Source organism: Athene noctua, chromosome Z, assembly GCF_965140245.1.
Source record: "Athene noctua chromosome Z, bAthNoc1.hap1.1, whole genome shotgun sequence".
Classification (NCBI taxonomy): Eukaryota; Metazoa; Chordata; class Aves; order Strigiformes; family Strigidae; genus Athene; species Athene noctua.
The window spans coordinates 16,951,569-16,966,004 of NC_134077.1; the positions used below are offsets into that span (position 1 = coordinate 16,951,569).

At 43.9% G+C, this 14,436-nt stretch overlaps 1 protein-coding gene across 2 annotated transcripts; it reads right to left on the reverse strand.

Annotated features, from left to right (window-relative positions):
• Positions 1-113: 113 nt before the first annotated feature.
• On the reverse strand, positions 114-14,436 carry HMGCS1 (3-hydroxy-3-methylglutaryl-CoA synthase 1). Of its 2 annotated transcripts, none has more exons than XM_074933040.1 (10): positions 14,335-14,436; positions 9,223-9,680; positions 8,711-8,836; positions 8,032-8,196; positions 7,147-7,315; positions 6,865-7,035; positions 5,932-6,038; positions 5,459-5,584; positions 5,026-5,189; positions 114-4,628 (listed from the first exon to the last, which is right to left on the reverse strand). In XM_074933040.1, exons 2-10 carry the CDS (start codon positions 9,668-9,670, stop codon positions 4,536-4,538), a joined length of 1,569 nt encoding a protein of 522 aa, XP_074789141.1. In that variant the 5' UTR covers positions 9,671-9,680; positions 14,335-14,436; the 3' UTR covers positions 114-4,535. The 2 variants fall into 2 exon arrangements, with proteins under 2 accessions (XP_074789141.1, XP_074789142.1); XM_074933041.1 differs by lacking the exon at positions 14,335-14,436 and adding an exon at positions 11,067-11,171.

Below are 14,436 nucleotides of genomic sequence, written 5' to 3' on the forward strand. Positions count from 1 at the left end.
AGGGTTTTATTCACTTTTCACAAGTTCTGGTGTTACATTTTTTTGCAATTTTTGAATAAACCAGAAATGCCTCATCTCCTTTGCAGTTCTCAAGTCACAGTGAAGCGCTCAAATACAGAGCTCTCATGCATTTGTTTGTCCCTTGCTCCAGAGACATGGTATAGCCAGTGCAAGAATCCCAGTAAGCAGAACAGGTGAGGGATCACTAGTGGAGGTGATCTTTTAGTAAAAATCAAACAGTACTGCATTTAACACATTGGGAGATTCTGAGTACAGACATGTAACAGCTAACTTCTTGAAAAGTTGTACCTCAGCTTGACACAACTTTACCACTGCAAACCAGGACAGTTTTTGCAGAGAACTAAATTTAAGCAGAAATCAGACTATAATCTAAACAACTGCAAATTCTTCTTTAAAACTTCTTCAGCAAATTAAACATGGTAAAATGCATATCAGAGCTTCTTAATTTTATTTCAAGAAACAGCAGTTCTGCTATTGACCACAGTTCCCAGTTTTTCACAATTCAGAAAGGCAAATTAGGATATGCTGCTTTAACCCTGATGGGTGGTTGCATAACTGGTTGGGCTACCAGCTACTAACCTCCTGACACCTTCCATTACTAGCACAATTCTGACAGTCTAGAACTACTTGGACTCCAGCTGCACACCAAAAAAGAAAGATTTAAGCATACTCCAAACCCCACAGTTTTACATTCTTGCTTTAGCACTAGGCATCAGTAAGCTGAATGAAACAAAATACGCTTATATATTGAGCATTACAGGCTTGTACTATCTCCTGCCCTACTCTGGCAACAAAGGCTGGCACCAAGATAATTTTGACACTCTTAGCCACTGCAAATTAAAAGCTGGATAGCCTTACAACTCCAATTGTTCTGAGCATCACCAAGATGTAGATACTGATTTTCAGCTTTAATTGCTTATTTTATACTTTAATCTTCAACACCATCAGCTCCAAATCATACGATGCAAAACTAAAGTAGCTGTCCTTCTCTGACAGGCAGAGCTGACATGCCTAACCTAAGAGGTAGAGCCTATATGATTTTAGTTAAGGCAAGTAAATGAATACAAGGTTTAGAGAGGTACAGCTGGTTCTTTCAAATTTAAGAGCAGGATGCCTTACCTATTATGGGGACTGATGAGATGATCAGTTGACTTTAAGTAATGTAACTAAGCAACAGAATGACTCTGAAAAGTCACCCATGGGAAATTGGACGCGGTGAGGCTCAGGTAACTACAGAGCAAGAACCAACCTCCCTTCACAATATTTGAGGGGGATAAAACAATACCATCTTTTATAAGACAGTAATAAAGATTGATTGTATTTCATAAGCTGGGAATTAACTCCTCCACTATAAACTGTTTCCATATGAAAGCATGTAAGTTATCTTGAAACATGGCCCTGAAATAATTGTTATGCACCAGCCTAAGCAACCCTTTCTTTCCACTTTTGTAATGGAATGGTAGTAGGAAGAAAGATCCAGAAGGTCCACACAGATTGTGAACTCACAACTTTGGGTTTTCACAGGGCCAGTTCCCTTTTTCTTCCTGAAAACCCAACAAGTCAGCACTATTCTAACAGGTTTCAAATATCTCAAACTTTATTTTAATAAAGGATCAGCCTCACAGACCATGAAGTCCCTGTGGTTAACTTTGTGCCAGTAGCTCACTTCTTGGCTTGTCCACTGCCAGCAATGGACTTTGTTCCATGGCAATCTGTTTTTCTGGTGCCAAGATAAAGTTTCACAAGGGCAACCTAAACCAAAATACTTGCAAATACTATCATCATGCATCATCGCTCCATCATTTCCAGCAGAACAAACAGATTAGTATTCATCAATTTATAATAAACAACTATTTTACCAAGGCTTGACTGTACAAATACAGCAAGTTATCAAATCCTAGTGAATGACATAATACAAACACTTCATTACACACACAAAAAAATTGTAATTTAACAGACAAATCATTTTTTGCTACGTTATATTAGGCAATGTAGCTTTGTAGAATTAGCAAAGAAACAAATTCAACAAAACTTAATTCTGTACATTAGCTCAATTTAAGTATATATTACAAGCTTACAAGGCTCATGTCATAGTTCATTTCCAATCTGGGCTTTAAAAATCTACCAGAATGGACTCCCCATTAGCACTGTATTTCTACTACTTGCAGAATGGGTAGCTTTCAGCTTGCATGTTGGGAAAAAAAAAACCAGAAAAGTAAAAGACTCCACTCCTACAATATTACCAATAGTGAGAAAGACTTCAAAGTACAAAGCCAAATTTAAAGTTAGAAATATTGGGCTGTTCGGAAATTAATTGCCGATTTCAACCTGTATGTTTGAAGTGGCATATCTCAGCTCATAATAAAATTTATTAATTGAAATAAAACCCATTAGAATCAGCACATTTTTGCCAACGAGAAACAAGCATATTTATTCTGGTTGCATAAAATTGGAAGCGATGAAGTCATCGAAGGCAGTTTTGGCCTCCCCTTGGTTTCTGAAGCGTCTCCCGCACAGGAAGCTGTTGAGATGCTTGAAGAAGTGATAGTCGGTGGGCGAGAGGTCTGGTGAGTACGGTGGATGAGGCAGAGTTTCGTAGACCAACTCGTTCAACCATTGCAGCATTGAAAGTGCAACGTGTGGCTGCGCGTTATTGTTGAGAAGGATTGGACCCTTTCTGTTGACCAGCGCCGGGCGCAGCTGTTGAAGTTTCTGGTGCATTTCATTGATTTGCTGGACGTGCTTCTCCGCTGTGATTGTTTCACCCGGATTCAGGAAGCTGTGATGGATTCAACCAGCAGCAGATCACCCAACAGTCAGCATGACCTTCTTTTGGTGCAGATTTGGCTTTGGGAAGTGCTGCGGAGCTTCATCGTTGTCCAACCACTGAGCCGATCGTCACCGGTTATCGTAGGGTATCCATTTCTCGTCGCACATCACAATACAGTCCAGAAACAGGACGTTCTGGTTGCGAAAAAGAAGTGCCGATGACACTTCAGAACGGCGATTTCTGTGATTCTCATTCAGTTCGTGTGGCACCCATATGTCAAGCTTCTTTGACTTTCCAATCTGCTTCAGACACTCAGAAACAGTTGATATGCTTACCCTGAGTTCTTTTGCAAGTTCTCAAACAGTTGTGCGTGTATCTGCTTCCACCAGAGCCTTCAATTCATCATCATCATTAGCAGGACATCTGTGACCTTCTTGACCTTCAAGGTCAAAATCGCCACATCAAAATTTTTGGAACCAAAGTCGCACTGTCCGTTCGTTAACACTTCCCTGGCCATATACCTCATTGATGTTTCGAGCAGCTTGCGCTGCATTACATCTGAGTTTGAACTCGTAGATCTGTCGAAATTGCTGTTTTGACATCTGAACTTCAAACCTCCAAAATTTGTCAAAAATGCAGTTTATATTATAATTATACAGCATGCAAGTTCATAGCACGAGCTTTTCAAAAATATATAACAGTATGCCAGTCGAGAAGGTACTATTCCTGAAACATGTACAATGAAAATCACATTTCAAAACAGAAATTAATTTCCGAACAGCCTAATAGTCTTTCAGAGATGTATTATATAAAGAATAGCGAGAGGCCAGAGCTCCAGACAAAGTGATGTTCCACCCTTCCTTCATTTGCCAATTAAAACAGCTCCATAATATCTAGAAGTTTTATTCTAAAATTCTGCTGCCTTAGATAATTCTACTAAACAGTCCTAAAAGATGCCAAATCAATGAACCCATTTCTTTAAAAAAGAATTTCTATTTCCCTTCTTTTTCCTCCCAAGCTGCTGTGATTTATCATGCAGGTATAAAACACGTAATATGGATGTTAGGAGAAATTATGTATAACTTAGCACAGCAGGTCACAGAGTTTCTTGGAAGAAAACCACCTGTCAGTCTAGTTGCTCTTGATCCAGTCATTTTGACAGGGGAGATTCTATTCCAGCAATGAATGTTACTTAGTTCTATACCTTTCCCAAAGCAATGGGGTGATGGGAGGTAGACTGGGAGAAGAAAGGGAAGGTGATAAAGGGAAAGAGAAGAAGTGCAGCATTGAGAAGATAGACTGCTTACTGTCAAGGCACTGAGAACCCTAACATTAAAAGCTTGGACTATTTTGCCACACACTTGAGTACAAGTAGAAGTTAACAGTGTAGGTTTCAAGTCATTTTACATGGAAAGAGCAAGCAGAAGATTCTTTTTTTCCTCTGTACAAAGACCTTGTAACAGACTACAGCTACTACTCAGAAATTAAAAAAATTCAGACATGTCAGGGAATCCATACAGCCCATGGCAAGTCCTCTATCCCCAGTATATTCAGAATTTTAGTGTTCTGAAAATACTATAAATATCAGCACACCATATTATGACAAATCTTTTCAAGGGGCTTAAACAGTTTTTCCATGCTCCAATGAAGTACTACTGTATACTGAAACTTTAGCACTACTGCAATCCTTTCTCTCTCACCCTACCCTCACACCTCATGTCATTCCCCACCTCACAGAGGTATCTTAATGCTCCCCATTGGAAATGGCAACAGTAACGCCTTCAGATTCTGTTGTTGCAGGGATTCTTGGCACTTTCTTAGCAGGGCTTGGGATGTGCTAAGAAGAAGGGAAAAAAAATCATTAAATACAGTTTTCTAGTTCACAGACATTCATACTTCATGGCTAGTCCAACTCTCAAACAACATACATGCCAAATTGGATGGCTTGGTCTTAGTCAAGCAAACCGCTCATGCCTCATGCAAACTGATTATGTGAAAAGAGCCAGTTTGTTCTTGCATCATTCTTGTGAAGTTTCATTCTTGTTATGATGAAACGTACTTTTTAAAGTCCCACGTTCAATTTTTTACTTCTGGCTTGTATGTTACACGTTAACAAAGTATTTAATGTAACTTGTTAAACCACTTCTTCTTTTAAAATACATGCACATGCTAAGGCAAGCACATAAACTGTTCCACCATTTGTATCAAACTTTAAAAGAGTGCTGAGTGTTCACCTCATGGACAACACCTGGGTGGACAACTTCAACTCCTGCCTCCAGAGGTCCATCACCCATGAGCGGGCGCCTCGCATAAGTTCTCCTGTGTTTTTCATCCACACGCACAAGGTACCATGTTCCCTCGAAAAGATCTTCTACTGAACACTGTGGAATATAGTTGGCTGGAAAAAAAGCCAGTAGCACACTGTTAGTTGGTTCCTGGTAAGAGTTTTACACAACCCAGGCCTTTGCAGTTTAGACACAGTAAGACAGAAAAAACAAGCCTGCATTTTCATTTCAGCCACACTGGGCCAATGAACATGAGCTATTCAAAGTAGAAAGGGTTGGACATTTCCTTCATTCTACACCTTAATCATTTAAAGTCAGGCAAATTAAGTGATGAGCATTTTGCTGTAAGAATAGGAATGATTTATATTTATAAAGTTCTTACCCAAATGATGTGTCTCCTGTCTAATCTTCATGTTTTCAGCAAAGACATCAGGTGCAATACATTTTCTTGAGTCAAGTCTTGTTTTGAGATCAGAAAGACTGGCGGTTATTTTGTCCAGTGCAGAACCTACAATATAAGGCCATCATGTAAGGTAGCACTAGTGCTGAGAACTGCACATGAGCATGTTATCATTTCAAGCCCATTCAAAATATTTTGCATTACGAAAGCTAAACTTTTAGCCATTTAAAAATATTCCCAATTACTCAATCAAAATGTTAACAGAGTTTGATGAATATTATTTATTTGCCTGAGGAGACACTTTTGAACATTCCCTGGAGCTGGGACATCTTCAGTTTAGCACTACTGTCATTAGGCACTGCTCTGCAGGTTTACATATGCTGGCGGGTAGCATAAGGAGGCATTTAGAGGTGAGCTGTGTAAGGGGGTTAATAAGATCTCTTCCCTTCACTCACCAGGAGTGGCATCCTGTGTAACTCTGATAGAATACAGCGTAGCAGCAAAGCCAGAGCCATAAGAGAACACACCAACTCTCTGTCCTGCGAGCTGCTCTGCGGAGTACCTGCAAATTGAGCAACAGTTGTTTTAAAAGAGAACCAAGTCAAGGTGCCAATTTTAAATACCTAGAAAGTGCAGCTAGCTTAGAAAAGGCAGCCAGAAATTATACTGACTACAATACATATTTAGTACGCTGTGTGCATAAATGGTGACTTTCAAAAACAGTTTCAAACACTGTTGCTACGTGATGAGTTCCAAAGCTACCTAACCAAAACAGAGGAAAGAAATGCCCAAAATATGATTATCTAGAAGGCAGACAGTTTTCATTAAGTGACCTAAAGCCCAAAATGAACAACCACATCTTGGAAGGCAAAGTCAGAATAAAGAAAAAAGGATCCAAGAAGAATGGTTTAATTTAAACTTAACGTGATTTTCTAAAGTCCGTCGTAAAAAAAAAAAAAAAAAAAATTTGTTAAGGAAACACTAATTTAATTTGGCTTTGCTTATTATAGTGAAACAGAGAAGGCATTCTGATTCTCTTTTCCACTGCAGGGGGTTGTGGGTTTTGGCTTTTTTTTTTTTTTTTTTCCTCTTGGGGAACAGGAGCAGGGAAGAAGGTTGAGACTGGGAAAAGACACCACCTTACAAATAAGATCCTACTTCAGAAGGCAGTAAGCAGCTGTTTCAGATCAGCTTCCAACACAGAAATTTTGAATCTGCTGGTTACTTTGTGTGCAGAATAATTTTTTTAATTTTAGTCTTTCTGCTTAAGGCAACCTAGTAGGAAAAGGTTTGCTAGATAGTGCTTTTACAAAAGGCTTGCTGAAACAAAAATCTTTTATGACATTATATATAAAAAGCTATGACTTTTTTCTGATTTTTATGCTTACTGTGCTAGAAGAGAGGCAAGGCAACCATAGACTGAAGGGGTATACATATTTCCATTCTGATTGGATACAAGTAATGAAGCTTTGGTTTTCTGACTGAAGAGCTCTGCACTAGCTTTCATAAAAGCTTTTTCCACATCTCTGTCAAAATATGTATCTTCAAGTTTTACATCCCTATTGAAAGAAAAATTCAGAAAGTTACTAAAATAGCAGAAAGTAACAACATACCTTGTATGTGTAACAAATTAAGATTATATGAATAAGGAAGACAGCAGCCATTCTCACCTGAAAGCTTCCAGACCACTGAAAACACCGTTTGCTGTTTCTGGGTTCTGGTCACTGAGAAAGTCATTCAGCAAGAGTCTAGCCACAGATTTCTGCACCAGTTTACAGTAGGGAGAATGAAAGATCATGAATCCAAAGTCATTCAAGGTGAAACGTCTGTCTGTGCCCTCTGGAAGTGGCAGAAATGTTGTGTTACAACTTATGTTTAGTACTCGCTTCAACTATGAAAATAAAATAGGGGAGTGGCAGGATACCACTCATCATAACATGTCAGTGTACAACAGACAACCATTAAGACTAACTATTGCTGTTAAGTTCATTTAAAACACTGCTGCTACTTCTATTTAAAGATTAGTTTCCTGCTGATTTTTTGCACCAACTAACAATGTTCACCTTTCTTCTAGAAGAAAAAGCTAGAAAAGCTTAATAGAATCTCTGTATTTCTACCCAACATTTGACATAATAATCACCCACTTCACTTAACTAGCTAAACTTCATACCTATGTTTCTTAACATGAGTGAAGTAATTACTAAACATATGGGGTGAAAAAAATCAGTATCATTATGTAACATGAAAATATTAACTGCACTATCTTAAGAGCCTGGGTGGATGGAGGAGTAACACGCTTTTAAGCAAGGTATCATACTTAACACTAACAAAAGTGTGTAGAGACTACTGGTTACTATCAGGTACTCAGCCATACCAAAACAGAAATAAGACATTTCTTATGGGGGAGAGCAAACATTTCAATTGCCTCAGAGCACACAAACACGAAGAAAGGGACCCATACATTAGCCTTTCCATGGGATGTTAAAACTTGTCTGTGTAGTTACATGGTCTGGCATCTGACAAATCTTGCAATATCATCAGGTGAGGCTACATACCCTTTTGCCACTGGGCGTGGATTTTGTTTCGATAGACAGTATAGCAGCGATCTAACGCACTGAGGTAGCACTGTATAGATAGTTTGCCATCAACTACAGGATATTCAGAAACCATATCTGGTTTGTAGAAGTCATATGCATGCTGCATGTGAGTTCCCCGCAACCCTGATGGACAGAAATTGACAAAAATAGAAAATTATTTTATTCAGCTGCTTTGAGTCAATTTGAATGCATCACTTAACATATGAGGGGAAACAAGCAATATTTGGCTCCAGTCAAGCAGGCATTCACAGCATTTCAGGCCCTTTAAGGTAACGTTTCACACAATTCTCAACTGCTTGTTCAGTACAGTAGGAACGAACATAACAAACACAAGTAACAAATCATTTTCATCATTTTGCCTTGGAAGTAGAGCACTCTGCTACTCAGCTCTAGTCCACTCTTCGTCAACTTTACCAGAGAATCCCAAGGAAATACATGGATAGGAGCATCTCTACCTATTCTTGCTGCTTCCTACAGCAAGAAGAGGAATTGCCCAGAGCAAGAGGAGACCAAGTACAACTTCTGACATGAGTGGAAGTTAATTCATCTCCCCAGCAATGCACAAGAAACAGGAGACAGGCTTCAGAACAGATCCAGTTATCTGCCTGACTGGTATTAATTTTCTCACAGGACTAACCTCTCTCAAAAATTAATGGAGCATTTGGACCAACAAGCATGGCAACAGCACCAGCTCCACCTGTTGGCCTGGCATTTCCTGTGGCATACACAGCGATGTCTCCAGCAACAACAAGTGCATAGCGCCCTGCGAGAAACAGACAGAAACAATGAGAAACAGACAAGAATCCAGTGCTTTTTAACATCCATCAGCAATTTTTAGACTTTGGTTACAGAAGAGATGACCCCAAGATTAAGGGGGTCTTCAATCCTGACTTTTACCCCACATTTCAATTTCCTGGCAGCCACTAAAATTTACAAGAAAAGACCAGTGATTATTAGCCATGCCATTAGTTTTTGCACTGTAACTGAGCTAGTGGCAAATGTCCACGGCATTCAAGAAAAAGGTTTCAGAAGACAGAAACACTTTACGCTCTGGGTTTTGTATGGTTAAACATGAACACTGTCATTATAAGGCAGACTACTGAAAACCAGAGGATGATGTAACTTTTCAAGAAAATTCCCTGGACTTACCATCCCAAGAACTGGACTCAATCCAATTAATAGCATTAAAAAGAGCAGCAGTGCCTCCATAGCATGCATTGGTGGTGTCAATTCCTTCTACATCAGTATTACCAGATTCTTCAAAAAGCTGCATCAGGACAGTCTTTACGGATTTTGATTTATCAATTATCGTCTCCGTTCCAACTTCTAATCTCCCGATACAATCATAGGAAAGGCTGTTCCTCTCCATGAGCTTCTGAACCACAGTCAAGCAGAGAGAATTGATATCCTCACGGTCGGAGCAGAACCCCATCTTTGACTGGCCTAGCCCAATGGTGTATTTCCCAGCATCCACACCATCGTACTTCTCCAGCTCTGTCTGGTCAACATACTGAGAGGGAAAATATATTTCCAGTGCAACAATCCCCACATCTTTGGGCCAACATGATTCAGCATTCACTGGCAGAGACCCAGGCATCGTGGTAGATCTTAAAGAAAAACAAGAAAAACACAAAACCAGCTGATTTAGTCACATCCATTTTGAGAGACTTACTTTCATTTTCTTTACTTTCATTACAGAAAAAACTAAATTTCAGGTATTCTACAAGGTCATCTGCAAAATGCAGGCCTTGGCCTCCAAGGAGACTTTAGTCTCAGCATACTTTAAACATCATTAGAAGTCTTGCAACGTTTTAGATTAAGTACTTTTAAGTGAAATTACAAATTTTAGCCCTGGAGATGAATAGATGTTAAATTAAGCCCAGGTTATTTCATTGAAGCAAAACACACATTTAACAAGTGTTAAAGTGTCTGAGAAATTAATGCTCATTGTTCTAATTATGCTTATAAGCAAAGTCTCAGTTTTAAACAACCCAGCTAAAAAGATTGGAATTTTTTTTAAATGTTGCTAGTTGAGAAAAGTTTAAAATCTATTCTTACCAGGAAATTTCAGACTTAAAACAGGGCTTTTCAAAATTGTTTTTATTTTTAAACCAAGTGACCTAAGTTGCTCCATTTTGTTTATACTTGCAGCAAAGAATAGCAGAATTGGTGGTGGTGTGTGTTTGTATTTTTGGCTGGGTTTTTTGTTTGTTTGTTTCAAGCATACTGTGTTTTGGCAGTCCAGAACACTGGAACCCCTAACACCAGGCCTGAAGGAATATTTCACAAGCTGAGAAGAACAGGGATTCTCCCTGACAGTCCAAGTTTTTTCATTTCAAGCCCATAACTTTAGAGTCACTACACTTGAGGATATACTATTCTCTAGGACATTCTACATCCTATTACTTTCATCCTGTCCCTACTGCGCAGACAGGCACCACCCTCCCGTGCTTTTGCTTACACGGTGCTCCTCCCTTCTCTTCTGTGCCCAGCTGCAAGTACCATCACACTGACCTTACACAAATTCTTCCATAAAACCACGATGAGCTGTATACGGGAATAAAGCCTTTCTCTGCAGGAATGACGACTTTGCAGGATGCGTATTAAGACGAGTGTTAGGAAAACATTAAGAGTATTTTCTGTAACAACTGTAGTCTTATGTATGACCTAGAGTAAGAGTGCATGGCTCGCCATTCATTTTGATGGCCTCTAACAACGTTTCAACCACACCTATGATGTACCTAAAATAGCTTTTAAGAATTTATCTCGCAGCCTTTGTTCGTATTCCCGTGTAAACGGGAGGAAAGGCTATTTAAAGCTGCTTACTGCGGCGCTGCAGAACAGCCGCACAGCGCACTGCCACGGTTTTAAGAAAAACAACCGGCGCCGCGTTGCTCGCACACTCCGCCGCCAGCACCGCTCGCGCGTCCGCTCCCCCCGTGGCCGACCGGGACCTCTTCTCCCTTCACCCACCCCCCCACGCAGCCCCTCACCTCAGGCGACCGCCGCGCCGCGCCGGCCTCCCCGAGGGCGCCGCGCAGCCCTCTGCCCCGCCTCAAGGTTACCCGTGACCAGGCCGCGGGGACGGCGAGGAGCCGCGGCGCGGAGGCGTCACGCCGCGCGGAGGAAGCCCCGCCCCGCCCCAGCCAGGGCCCGGCCACCGCCCCCCGGCCCCACACGCCGCGGAAGCCCACGGCCGCTACCGGCGCGGAGGGCTGCGCATGCGCGCTGCGGCGCCCGGCTGCGGCAGTGCGCAGGCGCGGAGCGCCGGCCCGGCCCCGCCCCCCGCCCGGGGCGGCGGCAGCGTTGGGAGCCGGCAGCGGCGGGAAACTGAAGCCAACGGCACCAGCACCTCAGGTCCCCGGTGGCCGTTGTTTCGGGTTTCTTTGGGTTTGCTGGGTTTTGAGTGTGGGGGGTTTTTTGTTGGTTTATTTTGTTGGGGTTTTTTTGTGGTTTTTTTTTTTGTTTGTTTTTTTACAATCGCTGGCCCCAGGCTAGCCCATCCCAGTGTCACACTTCTATTTCCATTTTGCTTCTAAAACTTATCGAATGCTGTTAAGCCGCACTATATATGTTGTGGTTTTTTTTTTTCCCATTGCTACTCCACGGTGAGCAATGCCATCTCTTGTTTTAAACTAGCTGGATTGCAAGAAAAGCAATGAAAACGTAGTAATTTCTGCCTCCAGGAAGCTAGAGGGCAGGATTAAGGATTTGCCATGGCACAGCATCAGGTTTATGCATTACAAATGGGACGGCCATCGCTGCTTTCATAAAGCCACGGCCAGAGAAGGGAGCACGGTGGTCCGAAGACTCCTCAGGAGCTGCAGGAGCAAGCTCACGTCCCCTGTTGGCAGCACAACGAGCAAGTCACATCTCCTGGGGACACAGAGCAGTGGCTGGAGTCCAAAGCTTTCTCCAAGAGCTGCGTTTTACTCCAGATCACACAGGCACTGTAGGGGAGGAGGATGCTTTCCAGCTCCCCATAGGAATGCCGGCATACCACTGACAGCAAGATCCCAAGATAGCAGCTGGGAAAGGACTTTGGGATTCAGCTCTCTTTCTGGCATAAAAACACAGAAGGGGACAAAAAGGAAATACAGACCAATGCCAGCCCAGCCGAGTGTCTGGCAGCCACCCCGAGGTTGAGCCTTGCACCCCTTGGTTCTGCTCCAAGAGCCAGAAAGCTGAAAGTTAGAAATTTGTGGAGACTCTTAGATACTTAGTAATACACTAAAATCCAATGCATGCAGCACATAATGAACTTGACCTGTAATAGCCACGGAACAAGTAGCTTTTAACCAGGCAGTGAATTACTTGGAAGCTCATTATGACAAAAGGACTTTCATTATTGGTGAGGGCTGACGATAAAACTGCTCTGTGCTTGCTCCTTACAGAACCTTGAGATCAAAACTGGGATTTAATTCATATTACTCGCTGCAGTTCTCATGATAAAGCTTTTCACAGAAGACAGTTAGAGGGAGGCTCTTTTATTGTATTCTCATGGCTCACCAAACACCCCCCAGATAGTGGTAGTCAGGGCCATTGGGCTGCACCGCAATGAAAAACACTGCTTTATAAGCTTGCTCTGATCACTGAAGGAAATGGGACATATGGCATCTCAGTCATTACAGGAAAAAAATTGTTTACTTGATGTAAAACAAACAGCCTTTTGTCCTCCTGGTCAAATGGCAAACAACATCCTGTCATTGATTTTTTCACCTAAAATGAAACTTTTCTCAAAAGTACGACTTCTTTGAAGAGACTGAGAACCCCAAATGCTTTAATATAAAGAAATGACAAACCTGCTTTGTTTTGTGTCCCCTTAGGATTCTGTAGGGAATGCAGGAGCAGTGTAAAACAGCCACTACTTTCTGCTATTGCTGCCAGATACATGTTCTCCCACAACTGGTGGCTTTCACTGCCTTCGTTAAAAATTTGAGAATATTCTGTCAATAATTCGAGTTTATTATTTCCTGCTTAAGTTTTTAATTCATACAGAACACTTGGCTGAAAGTCGGAAAACAAGCCCCCGGCCCGTTTGCTACAGGCAATGCATTTATTGGGTAACTCCCTGCGGTGGTTTACCTCTGGAGGAGGAGAGCAGACCTTGCTGGTGACAGCAGAGCCACTTTAGGCTGTTTTTCAGCAGTTAAACAGTGATGATCTGGCAGCTTCAGCTATGACATCATCTAGTTATCCCCGCAGAGCTGAAAGGTTTCAGGTACCGAGCGCATGCGAGACAACCGTCACGCCACGAGAGGTCACTGCCTCTACCCGGACCCTGGCGACTCGTCACGGCCGGGCCGTGCGCGAACGTGGCATCCCCGCGACCCTCACCTCTGAGCCGGCGGGGCGTGACTACGTGGGAGACGGGCGAACTGCGTGAAAACACTGAACCGCCGAGACGGTGCCTCGAATTACGTCGTAAGAACCCACCCGCAGCGCCTCCCCCGCGGGGATGCCAAGCACCCTCCCGCCGGGCGCACCCCCGGCCGGGACTCCGCTAGCAACACGGGTGGGTGCCGGGATGCCTCCACCCGTGCCACATACGCCATCACTAGTGAAGGCGACGGCATCCCCGGGGGCAGCACCCGGCTGCTTTTGCCCTGCGCTATGAGGGGGGGTGTCGCGGGCAGGGGGACACGCCCGCCCCACCCTCCTCGGCTTGGGTGGGCGCCTCTATCGCGACATAGAGGACATTAAGGGGCTGCCTTGTGTCCCTCGGTGCGGAGGCAGAGCCCGGCGCAGCCCCGCAGCAGCCGCCCACCACAGCTCTCGCAGCCGGGGGGCTTCCCCCGGGGGCAGGGCGGGCGGCAGCACCCCGGGGCCCGGCAGCGGGGCGCCAGCTCTTGGGAAGGCGTTTGGCCCGGCCGTCTGCCCCGGGCAGGGAGCGCCGCACGCCCCGCCGCGGGGATGGTCCGGGCAGCGTCCGGGCTGACACCTACGGTAAAGAGACACGCAGGCGCGCCTCTGCTCCATTTTTCTTTCTCCCTTTTTTCCCTCTTTCTTCTTTTTTTCCCCCCCATCTTTTTGTCTTGTCCTTCCCACCCCTCCTGCCGCACTGCAGGCACTACTTCAAACGCGCCTGCGTCCACTGGAAACGCCGCTCCCAGCTGTGCCGCTCCATCCCCAAGCCCCGCGGGTGGCTCCGCCGCCCCACGCGTGCTTCCCCCACGCGGCTACGCGGCCCCTGCCGCGGCCGAGCAGAGAGGCAGGGGCCGCCGCCCGGGCCAAGGGCCCCCGGGGCCGAGCCGCCCTCACCTGTCGGAGGCGATGGCTCCCGCTGTCGCTCGCTGATCCGCGCCCTCGCCCGTTCGCACTCACGGAGGAAAATACAGGGCGCCGGCGTGCGGCGCCTTTAAA